This window comes from Engystomops pustulosus, chromosome 4, assembly GCF_040894005.1.
Source record: "Engystomops pustulosus chromosome 4, aEngPut4.maternal, whole genome shotgun sequence".
NCBI lineage: Eukaryota > Metazoa > Chordata > Amphibia > Anura > Leptodactylidae > Engystomops > Engystomops pustulosus.
Window position 1 is genome coordinate 209,895,606 of NC_092414.1, and position 18,262 is coordinate 209,913,867.

Below are 18,262 nucleotides of genomic sequence, written 5' to 3' on the forward strand. Positions count from 1 at the left end.
CGGCTCTCGCAGAATTATATTTTAAAATATGTGGCGCTTATGGCTCTCTCAGCCAAAAAGGTTCCTGACCCCTGCTCTAGACAATGTATTCCAGTTGTGGAGGGTGGCCACATTGATTTGTGTAAAATTTGTGATGGAAATTTACTCCACTATGAAGCTATTTGGACAACTCTCATAAAGTGCATCTATATAGAAAATATGATTCTGATACTATAACTATGTGGTGGCATTACCTGTAAGATGTGGGTGGCATCAGGCGTGGTCAGTCACTACAAAGCACGATCTGTTACCTTAATTTACCACGTACTGTACTAGGAGGTAGTGCAACAGAAACTGGCCTATGCAGTTACACACAGCACAGTTATTAGCTACGTGGCCACCACCAGGTCCCGATGGCAGATGACATCATGCTAGGGTCTTCTGCTTGATGTGTCTTCTAATTGAACATTTATATTATAACCAACATGTTTGACCACTATCTAGACCAAAACTCTATGATTAGAATATTCTCTTTTCTTCATAGACTCCGGGGAATATATTGGTCAAAAAAGATCTCATTCGTTCGACTGGAATCACTTCCTTAACTTATGCACTTTCTGATCTTGTAAGGTGAGAGACAAACCATGGGAATAGAGGATCATATATTTTTCATGGGGACAGTCATTATAATGTTGCTAATTATAACAATTACTAATTTTTACCTTTATTTTTTAGTTTGGGAATGTGGACCATATCTGCAAAATTTGAGGACACCCTGATACAGAATTTTACTGCACAATTCGAAGTGAAGGAATATGGTAAGAATGGGACTTAAGTAAGTTGGGGTAATTAGGTGCAACAATTGAAAAATCTAGATTCTCACTTCATCCTCCCATCTTAGCGCTCAAACCAGGTGAATTATCTAGATTATCTCCAGTAGTCCTTTACAAGTGAGTGGAGAACTAGACATACAAGCACATTGATGATTACGGTAATTTGCAGAAGAAGTCAGGAGAACTTCTCCAGTGGTTGGATCCCCTGCAGTCTGATATTTAACCACTATCCTGTGGATAGAAGATCCTTGCGGAAAAACTCCTGTGTAGAGATTGTGATATTGATTTCACATCCTTTTTTATATCTACCTTCTCAAAACGAGTACACCTACTGCAAATCAGCTGTTACTTCACTAAAGACAGGTTGCAGAAGCTTATTACACCTGCAGTGCAAATCTGCCTTTCTGCCTTTTCTAAGCATTTGCATTTGCAATTGTGTGTTCTAACTTACTCTTTCATCCTGACAAAATCCTGGGGTAGTCACAGGGGTTGGGCTTTGGTTTGGATGCATTTCAAAAAACAACAGGTGACTTGTCTGTGTTACTCACTCCTCAGAGCTTTTCCCCCACCTTTGTGCTCCTGTACAGCTCCACCTCCTGCTCCTTCTCAGAGGTCACAGCCTTGCTAGCCTGGCATCAGTGGGAGAGGGACAGTGCTGTACAGGAGCACAAAGATGGAGGAGCCTGCAGCTCAGACAAGTCACATGTTGCTTTTGAAAATGCATCCAAAGCCCAGCCCCTGGGACTACCCCAGGATTTTGTCAGGGTGCAAGAGTAAGTTATAACACACAATTATGTTGTAATGCAAATGCTTAGAAAAGAGAGGCATATTTGCACTGCAAATGTAATGGGCTTTTACAATCTGTCTTTAGTGAAAATGAGGTCCCTGGTGACAGGTTTCCTTTAACCTACAGTTGTAACATCTGTCCTGGCATCATCCTCTCCCTGAAAAGTACAGTTGAGGATGCGCAGATCGGGTTATAATGTTTCACTCTGAAACCAGTAGTGTTAACTGTAGTTTATCTTTGCTGAATTGATTTGCACCACTCTCATGCAACTCTGCTTCTGTTTATGAATAGTTAATGCACTTCTACTGACAGGTTCTCCATCCACTCATATCACTCCTTGCTGTTCTGTTTGGTCTGGATGTCAGATTTCTGCTCCAGTTTTGGGGGTCTGGAATCTGGCATTCCATAAGCCATCTGCTCACACTTAGTTCTTATTCTCCTTCTATTCTCCTTGTATCTAGGTATCATGTTATTTCTCACCTCTGTATTCTGGTATCTTAAACTTCTGCTTGTATTTAGATTTATTTCTGCCTTGCGATTTGGTATTGCGTTTTCCTCTTTTGCTGTAACTCAACTCTGGTGACTATTCTTCCTTGTATGTTTTGTCTTTTCTTTGTTTTGATGTTTTGAACTTTGGCAAAGGAAGGGAACATCTTAAAGTTGTCCTTCTAACCTAAGCTAAGTGAGGCAAGTAGGTAGGGACAGTTGAGAAGAGATAAACCTCAGGGCACACCGTCTAATTTTGTGTCCTTAAGCTGTTACAGACCCTCTGATACATTGATATAGTTATTATACATGCTGACAACAACAACGATATGGCTGTTTTTCATTTCAACACTTCTGCTGCCTCAAAGAAACACAGATGACTGTTGCTCCTACCTTTGAATGACTTGTTAGACCTCCCTCCCACATGTGCAGGTCTTGTTTTCATTATGTATAATAAAATATACCATGGATTGAAGGGTCCTACAGAGGATGTGTGCCATTAATTTCTTATTATTATTATCTTGGACTTGTACATTCATTAGAGAATGATCCCTACTCCCTACTTCTATACCCTGTGCAGCAAACACCCCACCACTACCAAGGCCACTTTTGCTCTTGCAGTGCCTCTTCTATCTCTACTGTGATATTCTTGTGATATGTCAGCTATAATCTTCACACCCAGTGGTAACTTGTGGTACTGCAAACCATTACAAATCCTAATTTCATGCCATATTTTACTTTTATTTCAGTTCTACCAAGTTTTGAAATAAAACTCACTACAAGTAAAAAATTCTTTTACATAAAAGATGAAGAGCTAAGGGTGGACATAGAGGCAAAGTAAGTGGAGGAATTGGGTTGGGTTGGGCTTACGAATAGATGCGTCTGGGAAGTTTCTGTGTGGAGCATCGGTGACATATATGGAGACATCACTAATGAGACTGGTGGTAAAACATTATTATATTTCTCTCTAGTTATCTCTATGGGAAACATGTAAATGGCAAGGCCTTTATTCTCTTTGGAATCAAGAGAGACAACGTGAAGACCAGTCTAGCAGATACCCTAAGAAGAATAGAGGTAATGATGTTGTATCTCTTTGCCCATACGACAGGTATTTACCCATTAATTCTTGGAAAGCACATACAAAGCAGCTCTCCATTAAGAAGGAGCAACACTATTTTTAGGGGTTTCGAAAGTCCTTTTAGCATCTCACAGAATAAGTGGAGATTATAGTTGGAGTTTTCAAATTTTGACAAGAAAATGTTTATTTAGCTCTGAAATGCTGGATAAAGGGGAAAACAAATCTCAGATTGTGTTATATACTTCTTCTCTATATGAATGTTACTGCACAGCTGTGCACAGAAGGGACGGAGCACAATTAAGATTTTGGAGGGCAGATTTGATGGAATTGTTTTCACAAGCTATAACATATTTGAAGAGTCACGAAGATAGTACAACAGTGGAAATCCCCAACAAATGACCCGATTGTGGAAACTATATCCCTCAGTTTCATGAAGCTTGACTAACTTTGACTCAAGGGGGGTCATTTACTAAGGGTCCGCGGACCACACTTTCATCAGGTATTCCGACGATTTACGATTTGCATCGCATTTAAAAGGGGTTTGTGTCAGATTTTGGCGCATCGGCGCTGGCTTTCATGCAACACAAATTGGGAGCGGGCCGGTGGAAGATCTGACTGATTAGGACTAAGCACGAGATTTCACTTTTAAACTGCGCCACAGTCCCAAGCACTTACATGTACCGGGAAGAAGGTGAACTCCAGCGGACCTGAGCGGGGAAGCGACACATGCAGGATATCGGGCGCACTATCTACGTGGATCGCGCCATAGTGCATCATCGTCGGACAGTCCGTATCGGGGATCGCGACTCGGACAGCTAAGTAAATATACCCAAGATGTTTTGAATATGGAAATACCCCACTTTTGGTCGTCAACTGTTGCAGTGGGATGGAAAAGGGAAGGTGCGACAATTTCCATTTTCTAAGAGGAATACCATTTTTTTGTTGAAATAGCTGCTTAATGCTTATTTTTTGCTGGGGTGAGTTCCACTGTTTATTAGAATAATTCTTAGGTAAATGTGATTTTTTTGATCACTTTCAATCCTTTATTATGTAATCTTCAATTTTGATGGTTATTTTACTTATTTATGTATTTTTCAATGTTCACTGTGAGGGTTCATAAGTGATTTTTTATTTGATTGAACGGGTTGTTAGAGATGTGGCATTTCCAAATATGTTGGGTTTTTAGTTCCATGGAATTTTTAAATGGAATGGGGCATTTAGGGAACTTTTATTTTATTTTGATTATTTTTATTGTAAACTTTATATTTATTTTTTTTTTACTTTTTTGTCCCACTATGGGACCTGAACAAGTGATCAACTGAGTTACAGTTACACTTGGCAGCCAACACTCATTACACTCATTTGACCTGTGGGAGACATTTGGCACTCCCCAAACCTGGCGATCGCACATGCTCTGCTTCTGAGCCCGTATAATCTCTTATCTGTACATGGAAGGTGAAATGTGAAGTTTACATTAGACACCCATGTATATAGTAATTGTGATTGCTTAGTTCTTTTTCGATACAGATCACTGATGGTGAAGGTTTTGCTACATTGAGAAGACAAGACTTGGTGAACTATTTTAAAGAAGAATTGGACATGTTACAGTGCACCTTATATGTGTCTGTCACTGTCATTACTGATACAGGTAGGTGAGAGTAATACTGTATCTCCATAACCTTCCATTCATCCAGAATATATGTAATGCAGCATCAGTGGGACTTTATATGGGCCAAATGATGAAATATACTTACAAAAATTGATTTGTCCACATTTCACTGTATTCTTGCCCTTTTTGTCTAAAACGAAGAAGATGGATGTGATACTATCATTATACAACCCCAATCACAAACCAAATTATACCATCATATAGTGCCAAACACGATGCACACTCTCCGATCACGGGTTCACCCGTACTCCTCTCCGTGCTTAGCACACCAGCAGTCCAACTCACCTGTCCTCATTCCTGCTACTGCTCTGGCGTTCTGGCATGCGTGTCCCACCTCCCAGAGTGCGAGCGTGAGCTGGATCCCAAAGATTTAAAGGGCTAGCTCACCATTGATTGGTGCTGGCCATTCCCGGAATCCCTGATAAGCCAGCCTCTTCTTGCACACTCCGCGGGATCTTCATGCCTTGCATCCTATAGAAAACTTTGTTCCTGATACCCTGTGCTTATATTGTGATTTCCCATTATGACCCCGGTTCTGTTATTGACTTTGATCCTTTGTTGCCTGTCCTGACCCTCGCTATGTCCCCGACACTGATACTGTGCTGTCTGTCCTGACTTCCTGTCTGTCCCTGACTCCGATTTTGTTATACGATTTTGTACTTCACCATGGGCGCCACTGCAGACAAAGTCACACCTGTGGAGCGACCTGGTGGTACCACGCCGCAATAAGTCCAATCCGCTTTGCAGTGGGCTCTGGGTAAAATTGGGTGCCACTTACACTCCCCTCCCAGGTGTCGGCTTACATCATCGTCCCCAGTGGTCCAGTGGGTCCACTACTCATGGTGCCTGACACACACAGCCACATACTGGCAGTTGGATCCCCTGTGATCAGGCATTCATGCCTTTTCCGGTGAATAAGAAATAATTGTCCATAGAGGGAAGACCTCATTAATAATCCTCCACAATGGTTTCTCTTCCAGGCAGTGACTTGGTGGAATCTGAGCTGGAGAATATTTTTATTGTGACGTCTCCATACAAAATCCTCTACACAAAAACCCCCAAGTTTTTCAAGCCGGGCATGCCATTTGACCTTATGGTAAGTGTAAGGATTTTGTATTACAATATAATATTGTTCCCAACAAAATAACTGATCTCCAATTTTTCCAATTATTTTCAATACATCGACAAAGTTATCATATGTCAAAGGCCTCATGCAAAGGACTGTGTGCAGAAGGAGGCCAGAAAAATGGGCAGGAATGGGACCTGCTCTATATTTTACATTGTGGGTTGTAATAGGGCTGCCACATTTTGTGTGACTTGGATCTGAAGAAGTTAATCAGTACAGCTCTGCTCAGATATAATATATAATAAGGAAAAATATACATAAGTAAAATAAACCCAAGGGTCTCTTAACCCTTTAGCCCTCCGTGCCATACTAGTATGGTGCTGGCTCCCGCAATAAGCACTCAGCACAGCTATAGTACGGCTCAAGCTCACCCGGGCTCTTCCATGTCACTATGTCACATGACAGGGTGATATTGCGATGGGACGCAGGTAACTCCTGCCCACGTCACCCGACCAGTCTGATCGGTCCCACGCACCAATCACTGTGATTTGCCAGTCATTCCTGACTCACCAATTGCAGTGTTTTTCAGCTAAAAACATGTTTTTAGCTCCTTCATCTTTCTCCAGTGGCACCATTTTGGTTTGCTATCACTGGAGAGAGGAGCAGAGCGCTACAGTTTGCACCAAAACACTGCTGCCGACGTCACCTGACCAATCGGATTGGTCCTGATCGCTGCGATTGGCCAGTCAATACTGACTGCCCAATTGCAGCCTTTTTTGGCTAGAGAAAGGGTTGAATAATAATAGTTTTGGGATCTTCATCAATCACCACAGACAGTAATATGTTGGATCTGGGTGTGGAAAAATAATGGTTCTTGATACTATAATCCCATATAGGGACCTTGAGTCATTCACCTGCCCCTTAAGGTCTCTAGACCTCTAGACCTCAGGTCTCAGCGCACATTTGTTCATTCTTGACTTTTTCCAGTCTCTTCATGGTTAAATTTTTATTCGTGATAAGTGGACTCAAACACACAATTTAAGACCCTTAGGACACTTAGTCTATTAGGGCATTTTTAAATGCATTTCTGCTCTGCCAGTCCTTGTTAAAAGTATTGTTAATATCACATGATAGACTTGATGCTCCTCACCCTAATTTCTATCCTTACCCATCTTAGGTATATGTCACTAATCCTGATGGGTCTCCAGCTCATCGTATCCCTGTCGTAGCAGAACCAGGAAATGTAAGAGGAGTAACTCAGGAAGATGGAACTGTTCGTCTGAGCATAAATACTGCCTCAGACCTAAATCAGTTGAATATAAAGGTAATATTCCTGTGTCAGTAAGTCTCACCATTTAGAGTAGAGTTTAGTAGAGAGAATGGACGGTCTCATTGGTATGTGGTGTTGACTAATGTACCTTTACGCTTTGATCACACTTATGTTGGTCTTTTCTGCTAAAGTTTTTGTTACTTTTGATTCTTAAATAATCGAAGCTCCAATACAGCATCATCAGGCACCAATATAAGACAATGTGGCGTCAGACATTGTTTGTGTCCTACATAAAGCTTGACTTATTTATTCTACATGTGAGAAGAACTTAATTCAAACCAAAGCTGTGTGTTAATTTTAGACAGTTTTTAGATTTTTTTTTTCTATTTCACCACTATGTAATTATTACATCACTTTGTTGTAATGTGTAATTTCATCTATTTGCTTCTAGGTGTCAACCACAGTGGAACAATTAACCAAGGACCAACAAGCTTCTGCCTCCATGGTGGCCTCTCCATACAAACCCACTGGTGGTAACTACCTTCATATCGGTGTCACCGGAGGGGAATATAAAATAGGAGAAAATGTAGTTATCAACTTCATTATCAGGAACACCGACCCCGATGTCCAGACTCAGATCACCCATTACAACTATGTGGTAAGTGATGTGTGTTTTTGACTCTTATTTGTTAGATTAGGATCTAGGATTAAGATCTTTCTACTGCACGTAAAGTTCATGGAGGGGACCAAATGGGATTATATTAGGGGGCTCACATTTTAATATAAGAATGTTATTATGAAATATCACTAAATGGGTTCTTAATTCTGTGAAGTAATTTTTGGTAGAAGGATTCCCCATAGATAAGATGATCATTGATGTAATATAAAGATCTGCATATGGCTCTTTACAGTCAATGTGATGTCTTCAAAATAGATGGACATACATCATCTGGCCACCTTATAAGTTTGGCTGTTGAACTTCTGCATTATTTATTTTTAACAAAAATTCCCTGAAAGAATTTTCAAAAGTACAGGCTCGTAGGTCAGTCATTTTTTTTAATTTTTTTTTTATCCAAACTTTATTAATGACAAATTTACATTCCATATAATATAATATGCAGGGAAAGAAGGAGCCATGCAAATTTACTACAATAATATACATATAAAAAAAACAGCATGGTCAACATCTCGGTTTATCACAAAAATACATATATAAAAAACTTGGTTACTATCTTGGTCTACCACAGAAATATATTAATATTTTTTATATTTTTCAGAAAAGGGACCAACAATAAACCGTCAGAGGTTCCAGCTCATAAATTACCTCCCTCCTTCCCTACCTCATTCCTTCCCCCTCTTGCCCCCCCCCCCTAACCGTGTGGTCAGAAAAGAAAAAAAAAAAAAAAAAGAAAAAAGGAACATCTTTTCCTTCTTCTTTCCTTCCTCCCTCCTTTGATCTCAAACAATCCTCCGGTGGATCGGGCCATGCTCCGTTGCTCCATCAACCCTCATTCCCCCATACCTTCTCCCCATATTCCCCTTTCCCAATTATTTTATAATATGCAATCTCATACCTCCCAACCAGATTCTTAAAAATTGTTGGGTCTATACTTCCCCATTTCCTAACCACAAGTAATCTTCCCAGGAACAGCAATTTGTTGATCCCATTTTTTTTCGACTCTTGAAAGCTTCTCTGGACCGACCACCCCAAATAATGCTTCCATTATTGACACCCTCCTATCCCCAATACTTCTCTTTTGTACTTCGTCTATAACTTTTTCCCAAAATACTCTAATTTTCGGACATTCCCATATTTTATGAAGGTAGTCGGCTTCTGGCATTTGGCATTTCTCACAATTAGCGTTTTCCCTCAACTTCATCCTAAACATCTTTTTTGGTGTATAATGTAGCCTTTGAACAATATTGACCTGAACTATTCTATGGTTTCCATTTAATGAGGAACACTTTATATTCCTATACATCTGAGCCCACATCTTTTCTTCTATTTCTCCTAACTCTTGAGTCCACCCTTTCCTTGCTGGGAAGTGCTCACCACTACTTTTCTTTTTCATATTTTTATATAGCCGTGACATTACCCCTTTGTGCCTAACACCCATTCTAATTATTTCCACACTCTCGTGGGTCTCTACTCTAAGTCTATCTTTATTTATTTTCAGAGCTGCATGATATACCTGCAATGCCCTAAATATCCCCATCCTACTTACCCCCAGCAATTCTCCCAGTGATTCCATAGTTATCCTGCCTTCCCTATCTAATAATTGAATTATGTGTCTAATCCCTTGCTTTATCCAGAAACCTTGTTCTGGAATAGATGAGAATTCCTCAAAATTAAAATTGTGCCATATAGGAGAGAAAGAGAACACCCCCCTTATCTTCAACCATTTCTTTAGTGTACCCCAACAATTATGTAATAGTCTACAAATGTGCATTTTTCTATATACCCCATGTGCCAGTACGCCGCTCTCCAAGACTTCAAGTAACTCTGAATATCTCCCTTCCCCCATATAGACTAATCTGTTAAAGGCCGAGCAACCTTTTCTTAGGACCATCATGCTCAATTGTGATGCCAAAAAATATCCCTCGAAATTCGGAATGGCCAGCCCACCTTGGTCTACAGGATTATATAGATATGATAGTTTCAATCTAGACTTATTCCCCCCCCCCCAGATTAATTCCCCGAGGACCTTCTCTATGTTTTTAAATATTTTCTGTGGAATCCAAACAGGGGAGCAGCTAAGCGGATAAAGTGATTGGGGTAAGACCACCATCTTTATAAGGCTGACCCTATCTGCTTTTGAGAACGAAAGTTTTTTCCATCCCTTAACCCTATCTTTAATTTTTTCTATTGAAGGGACAATGTTTAAATCTGTAAATCTACTCAGATCCTCCGACACCACAATCCCCAGATATTTGTATGTTTCCCCCTTCTCCAATTTCTTAATTTTACAGTCCGTTAGATTAATTTCCTTCCCCAGTGGCAGTACAATAGACTTTTCCCAATTTATTGTCCACCCAGAGAACTTCCCAAATTCTTCCATTTCTTTTACCACTCTGGGGATTACTGTCTCTGAATCCTGTAGAGTGAACAGAATATCATCTGCGTACAGGGATATCTTATCCCTCTCCCCACCACTTTCGCACCCACGAATGTCCTCCGTCTCTCTCATCCTCATAGCCAGAGGTTCAATATATAATGCAAAAAGGAGCTGGGAGAGGGGACACCCCTGCCGCGTACCCCTAGTAAACACAAAGAAGGGAGAGCTACTTCCGCCTATCCTGACCCTAGCCTTTGGGGACTGATACATTGCCCTTACTCCTCCTATAAACCCTGGCCCAAATCCGCATCTCTGTAACACGGCCCATAGGAAGCGCCACTCCACCCTGTCAAACGCCTTAACCGCGTCAAGTGACGGGATGGAGCAGCACTCCCCACCCCCCAGCTGAATGTCAGAGAATACCCGGTGCAGGTTGTAACTAGTGCTCCTACCTGGTATGAATCCATTCTGGTCCGGGTGCACCAGTGAGGTTATCACTGTTTTAAGTCTATTTGCTATTGCCTTGGCGTATATCTTCACATCTGAATTTAGTAATGATATAGGTCTGTACGATCCTACATCTCTTAGATCCTTATCCTTTTTTGGAATTACAGTTATAACTGTCTCCTCCATGGAGTTTGATACTCGGCCCAGCCTCCTTACCTCCTCAAACACCCGGAACAGAAGGGGTCCCAAAACCTCTCAATACTCTCTATAGAGTCTATATGATATATTTTCCAATATATCTTCCGTAGCACCCTAATTTCAGATTATAACACTATATTATATAGAACAATATTAAGTCCCGTATACATCCAATTGATGAAGAGAAATCTTTAAGAGTGTAAAAAAAGAAAAAAAAAAAGGTCAGTCATCTTTAGTGCGCAGGCAGGTTTGTAACCCATCTACACATGTGGGGACTACGAACAAGCTAGTCCAACAGTTTATGATGAGGTCATGTCTTCTTCTATTAGGAGAAACCATTTCTTTGCCTCGGGATATGATATTTTTTATTATGTTAGAATAAGATAAGTGATTGTCTTTAAGTATAAAAGAATATAAATCTTCCACGCCAGGTTCATTCCAGTTTGAAAAGTCTTTTCTCGGTGAGATTGGTCGGGACTGTATGTATTGGTGCATTAGAAATGTGTGTAAATAGGGGAAATCAGAAGATACTAATTTAGACCATAACAACAAGCTCTAACTGTTGCCGTAGTAGGTCTACGTTTTTTTAGTGATACTGATAGGTCGAGGTAACATCTTCATGGAGGGAACCTTCATTAATTCTCAATTCATTTTCACCCAGTGTTTTGTATTATCATTTTGAGATTGGTCTGTTATTTGGATGTCAGATCAGTAGAGATGAGTGAGCACTAAAATGCTCGGGAACTCGTTATTCGAGACAAACTTTTCCCGATGCTCGAGTGCTCTTCTCGAATAACGAGCCCCATTGAAGTCAATGGGAGACTCGAGCATTTTTCAAGGGGACCAAGGCTCTGCACAGGGAAGCTTGGCCAAACACCTGGGAACCTCAGAAAAGGATGGAAACACCACGGAAATGGACAGGAAACAGCAGGGGCAGCATGCATGGATGCCTCTGAGGCTGCTTAATCGCACCATTATGCCAAAATTATGGGCAACAGCATGGCCATGACAGAGTGTCAGAATGAGGCTAGATAGCATCTAAAACATGCAATAATTGACCCTGACACTATAGGGGACGGCATGCAGAGGCAGCGGCAGCAGTGGCAGGCTGGAGAGTGTCATGGCGACATACTCTAAATGGACTCAGGTTTCACCAAAGGAGGTGAGCAAGAAGCGCAGAAATGATTTCCTATGTGAACAAAAGGTTGACGGTATATTTAGTCGATAACAGGCGACATAGTGACCAAGTTCCATAACATATCTGGTGAAACACCCGAAAAATGAGCCTGACACAGCTCGTTTGATAAAGGGACGACATGTGGAGGCAGCCATGGAGACGACTTCCATGATTAAGAGTAACTACTGGGGCATCCATATTGCTTCTATGCTTGAAACTTCAGGTCTCCACCACGGTGACAGATGGGCCGAGTTCCACTATGTATCTGGTGAAACACCTGAAAATTCTGCCTGACACAGCTCGTTTGATAAGGGGATGATGTGCTGCATATCCTCTCGTGCTCCAGCGTCTAGGGTATAGAGAGTTGAAATGAGACATTGGTGGACACTGTGGAGGATCGAGGAGGCAAAATGGACAGGAAACAGCAGGGGCAGCATGCATGGATGCCTCTGAGGCTGCCTAATCTTGGGATGAAGCTGGCGGTCCACTGCCAGGCGAGCTTTCGCCTGTCCAAGCCCCGGGCTCTCGGCTCCTCCCCACCCAAAATTGGCCTGGGGGCCAGAAGCGTTTACTTTGAAAAAATTATAATTTTCAAAGCAGGCCGGGTCATTTGAATATTTCACCCAGGAATAATGGAATAGCATAGTGGTTCTATTTTTAATTGTTTTTACGGAAATGGTTCCATGATTAAGAGCGACAGTATGGGGCATCCATATTGCGCTGCTATGATTGCAACTTCAGGTCTCCAGCATGGCGGCGACAGATGGGCCGAGTTCCACTATGTATCTGGTGAAACACCTGAAAATTCTGCCTGACACAGCTCGTTTGATAAGGGGACCATATATGGAGGCAGTGAACTAGTAGTAGATTAAAGGTGCTGCAGTTAAAACTATGTTAGTTGGATCTTGAGATGGAGCTGGCGCTCCGCTGCCAGGCGAGCTTTCGCCAATACAAGCCCCTGTCTCTAGGCTACTCCCCAAACAGCACTTCTAAGAACCTTTTGTATAAGATTAAGTGTAGTAGCGTTCTTATAAGTTTAGGATATGGCGGGTAAGGGGAATGTAAACAGATGCGCAAGAAGCGCTGAAATAATATCGGTAAATGATAAAAGTTTGCCAGTATATTTTGTGGATTACACAGCAGGGTGGCGACAAAGTTAACAAGTTTGATGTGGAAGCCATGAAAACAACCCAAAATTCTGCCCGACACAGTTCGTTTGATAAGGAGACCATGTATGGAGGCAGCTATATGGACGACTTTTGGAGGCAGCTATGGCAATGACGTGTGGAGGTAGCAATGGAGACAACGTGTGGAGCCAGCTAAAAAGACGACATGTGGAGGCTGCTATGGAGACAATTTAATTTGGATAGTGCCTGTATGTGGCAGTCCAAAAAAGTTTTCAAACCAGAGGAGCAGGTAGGTGGTCCTCTAGAAAAATTAAATAAATTGAGTGCCTGTATGTGGCAGTCCAAAAAAGTTTTCAAACCAAAGGAGCAGGTAGGTGGTCCTCCAGAAAAATTAAATAAATTGAGTGCCTGTATGTGGCAGTCCAAAAAAGTTTTCAAACCAGAGGAGCAGGTAGGTGGTCCTCCAGAAAAATTAAATAAATTGAGTGCCTGTATGTGGCAGTCCAAAAAGTTTTCAAACCAGAGGAGCAGGTAGGTGGTCCTCCAGAAAAATTAAATAAATTGAGTGCCTGTATGTGGCAGTCCAAAAAAGTTTTCAAACCAGAGGAGCAGGTAGGTGGTCCTCCATAAAAATTAAATAAATTGAGTGCCTGTATGTGGCTGTCCAAAAAAGTTTTCAAACCAGAGGAGCAGGTAGGTGGTCCTCCATAAAAATTAAATAAATTGAGTGCCTGTATGTGGCAGTCCAAAAAACTTTTCAAACCAGAGGAGCAGGTAGGTGGTCCTCCAGAAAAATTAAATAAATTGAGTGCCTGTATGTGGCAGTCCAAAAAGTTTTCAAACCAGAGGAGCAGGTAGGTGGTCCTCCAGAAAAATTAAATAGATTGAGTGCCTGTATGTGGCACTCCCAAAAATTGCTTAAAACAGAGGACCGGGTAGGTGGCCCTCCAGAAAAATTAAATACATAGAGTACTATAGCTAGAGCCAGAGCCAAAAAATAGCCAGTTTCCGATGCTTTAGTGTACAAATAGGAGGAGAAGGAGGACAATGAGGAGGAGGAGTGCATACATTATTCAGGTTGAGCTTCTTTCACCTGTTGGAGAAGGTAAATCCGGAGAAATCCAGGCTTTATTCATCTTGATAAGCGTCAGCCTGTCAGCGCTGTCAGTCGACAGGCGTGTACGCTTATCGGTGATGATGCCACCAGCAGCACTGAAAACCCGCTCGGACAAGACGCTAGCGGCAGGGCAGGCAAGAACCTCCAAGGCGTACAGCGCCAGTTCGTGCCACATGTCCAGCTTTGAAACCCAGTAGTTGTAGGGAGCTGTGTGATCATTTAGGACGATGGTATGGTCAGCTACGTACTCCCTCACCATCTTTCTGTAAAGATCAGCCCTACTCTGCCGAGACTGGGGACAGGTGACAGTGTCTTGCTGGGGTGACATAAAACTGGCAAAGGCCTTGTAAAGCGTACCCCTGCCAGTGCTGGAAAAGCTGCCTGCTCGCCTACTCTCCCTCGCTACTTGTCCCGCAGAAGTACGCCCTCTGCCGCTAGCGCTGTCAGAAGGGAAATACTGTTTCAGCTTGTGCACCAGGGCCTGCTGGTATTCCTGCATTCTCACACTCCTTTCCTCTCCAGGGATGAGAGTGGAAAGATTTTGCTTGTACCGTGGGTCCAGGAGAGTGAATACCCAGTAATCGGTGCTGGAATAAATTCTTTGAACGCGAGGGTCACGGGAGAGGCAGCCTAGCATGAAATCTGCCATATGTGCCAGAGTCCCAACGCGCAAGAATTCACTCCCCCTCACTGGCCTGACTGCCCATTTCCTCCACCTCCTCCAACTCCTCACTGAACAGTGAAGGACTGAACAATGGTCCCCTCTTCTGTCTCGCCAACATTCTCCTCATCTTCCTCCTCATCCTCCTCCACCTCCTCCGATATGCGCTGAGAAACAGACCTAAGGGTGCTTTGGCTATCAACAAGGGAATCTTCTTCCCCCGTCTCTTGTGACGAGCGCAAAGCTTCCGACTTCATGCTGACCAGAGAGTTTTTCAACAGGCCAAGCAGCGGGATGGTGAGGCTGATGATGGCGGCATCACCACTGACCATCTGTGTTGACTCCTCAAAGTTACTCAGCACCTGACAGATATCAGACATCCACGTCCACTCCTCATTGTAGACTTGAGGAAGCTGACTGACCTGACTACCAGTTCTGGTGGAAGTTGACATCTGGCAGTCTACAATCACTCTGCCCTGCTGGTAAACTCTGGATAACATGGTTAATGTTGAATTCCACCTCGTGGGCACGTCGCACAACAGTCGGTGAGCGGGCAGTTGGAGGCGGCGCTGCGCTGCCCTGAGAGTGGCAGCATCAGTGCTGGACTTCCTGAAATGCGCACAGATGCAGTGCACCTTCGTGAGCAAATCAGACAGATTGGGGTATGTCTTGAGGAAACGCTGAACTATCAGATTTAACACATGGGCCAGGCATGGCACATGTGTCAGTCTGCCGAGTTGCAGAGCCGCCACCAGGTTACGGCCGTTGTCACACACAACCATGCCTGGCTTCAGGTTCAGCGTTGCCAGCCACAGATCAGTCTGCGCCGTGATGCCCTGTAATAGCTCTTGGGTGGTGTGCCTTTTATCGCCTAGGCTCAGCAGTTTGAGCACCGACTGCTGTCGCTTAGCGACGGCACTGCTGCTGAGCCTAGAGCTACTGACTGATGGCGCCATGCCCACGGATGGTAATTCGGAGGAGGAGGTGGAGGAGGGGTGGAAGGAGGAGGAGGCATAGTTGGCCTTTGAGACCTGGACCGAGGTAGGCCCCGCAATCCTCGGCAGTATATGAGCAGCCCCAGGGTCAGACTCGGTCCCAGCCTCCACCAAGTTAACCCAATGTGCCGTCAGCGATATATAGTGGCCCTGCCCAACAGCACTCGTCCACGTGTCCGTGGTCAGGTGGACCTTGTCAGAAACGGCGTTGGTCAGGGCACGGATGATGTTCTCTGACATGTGCTTGTGCAGGGCTGGGACGGCACATCGGGAAAAGTAATGGAGGCTGGGGACCGAATACCGAGGGGCGGCCGCCGCCATGAGGTTTCGAAAGGCCTCGGTCTCTACCAGCCAATAGGGCAGCATCTACAGGATAAGCAACTTGGAGATGTGGACGTTGAGAGCTTGGGCGTGTGGGAGGGTTGCGCTATACTTCCTTTTGCGCTCCAGCGTCTGGGGTATGGAGAGCTGAATGCTGGTGGATGCTGTGGAGGATCGTGGAGGCGAAGATGGGGTTTTCGCACGGGAGGTGTTTGGGCCGTGGTCCTGGGCAGGGGGCTGACTAGCAGATGACACAGGGGAAGGAGCAGTGGTGTGCCCGGCCGGAGGTGAACGGGCTTGGTGCCATTGAGTGGGGTGTTTAGCATTCAGATGCCTGCGCATACTGGTGGTAGTTAAGCTAGTAGTGGTGGAACCCCTGCTGATCCTGGTTTGGCAAAGGTTGCACACCACAGTCCGTCGGTCATCCGGTGTTTCTTTAAAGAACCTCCAGACTTCTGAAAATCTAGCCCTCGCCACGGGCGCTTGACTACGGGCAACATTTGGCGCTGATGCACCAGCTCTGGCCCTGCCTCTCCGTCTGGCCCCACCACTGCCTCTTCCAACCTGTTCTGCTATAGGACTCACCTCCGTCTCAGAAGCACTGTGTTCACCCGGCCTATCAACCCGCTTGGGTCTGTCACCTCATCATCCTCCGATCCCTCAGTCTGCTCCCCCCTCGGACTTCCTGCCCTGACAACAACTTCACCACTGTCTGACAACCGTGTCTCCTCATCGTCCGACACCTCTTTACACATTTCTTCCACTACGTGAATAATGTCATCATCACCCACAGACTGCAACCAGTGGAAAACCTGGGCATCGGAAAATAGCTCAGCAGCAACCGGACAAGTGGTTTGTGACTGTGGGAAGGGTCCAGAAAACAGTTCCTCAGAGTATGCCAGTTCAAATGCCAAATTTTGCTGGGAGGGGGCAGACTGGGGGGAAGGAGGCTGAGGTGGAGGAGCTGGAGGAGTGCTGATTTCGGTGACATGGGGGGACTGCGTGGAAGACTGACTGGTGGACAAATGGCTAGAAGCATTGTCCGCAATCCACGACATCACCTCTTCGCACCTTTCTGACCTCAACAGTGCTCTACCACGAGTCCCAGTAACTTGAGACATGATGAACCTAGGGAGTGTAGCTCTGCGGCGTTCCCCTGCTCCCCCATCAGCAGGTGGTGTCTCACCCCACCCAGGACCACGGCCTCTGACCCCTGCAGTAGTTGGACGCCCACGTCCACGCCCTCGTCCTCTACCCCTAGCCCTCGGGTTAAACATTTTCAAAATTAAAGTGTAAACTTCAAATTTTTGTTTTTTTGTGTTTTTTTGTGTTTTTTTGTGTTTTTTTTAAAAACAAAACGATGCTATCCTATTGCTATGGCTAGTTTCTAACCTACACTGACAGCACACAACTGGATTTTGTGCTGTGCCTGATGACTTTGAGCTATAAAAAGAAATAAAGATAAAAAAAATAAATCAGCAGACTCTGCCTAATTCTAATCAAACCCCTAATAAATTGTCCTACTTCGTTGTTTGAGGTGGATATGCGTGTCACTAAGAGCTAAATACAACGGTCGCAAGTCTCCCAGCAAATTCCTCACAATATGGTACTAGCTGCACTACTAATGCCAGCAAGCCCAGCCACAAGCAAACAAAAGAAAGGAAAATATAACGCTATTGTAGGCCTAAGTAAGCCGTTGGGGGTCTCCTATGGCTATTTTCTAGCCTACAGTGAAAGCACACTGCTTTGCAATATGACTTTGAGCTATAAAAAGAAACAAAGGTAAAAAAAAATAAATCAGCAGACTCTGCCTAATTCTAATCAAACCCCTAATAAATTGTCCCACTTTGGTGTTTGAGGTGGATATGTGTGTCACTAAGAGCTAAACACAACGGTAGCAAGTCTCCCTGCAAATTCCTCACAATATGGTACTAGCTGCACTACTAATGCCAGCAAGCCCAGCCACAAGCAAACAAAAAAAAGTAAAATAAAACA

At 43.8% G+C, this 18,262-nt stretch overlaps 1 protein-coding gene across 1 annotated transcript in view; it reads left to right on the forward strand.

The window, feature by feature from the left end:
• LOC140128565 (complement C3-like) overlaps window positions 1-18,262 on the forward strand; it is a 92,823-nt gene that overhangs the window by 11,725 nt on the left and 62,836 nt on the right. Inside the window, exons 6-13 of the mRNA XM_072150263.1 lie at window positions 524-609; window positions 715-797; window positions 2,835-2,922; window positions 3,057-3,159; window positions 4,691-4,811; window positions 5,813-5,928; window positions 7,076-7,222; window positions 7,620-7,826. Coding sequence (XP_072006364.1) covers window positions 524-609; window positions 715-797; window positions 2,835-2,922; window positions 3,057-3,159; window positions 4,691-4,811; window positions 5,813-5,928; window positions 7,076-7,222; window positions 7,620-7,826 — 951 coding nt within the window. The remainder of the gene's footprint in view (window positions 1-523; window positions 610-714; window positions 798-2,834; window positions 2,923-3,056; window positions 3,160-4,690; window positions 4,812-5,812; window positions 5,929-7,075; window positions 7,223-7,619; window positions 7,827-18,262) is intronic.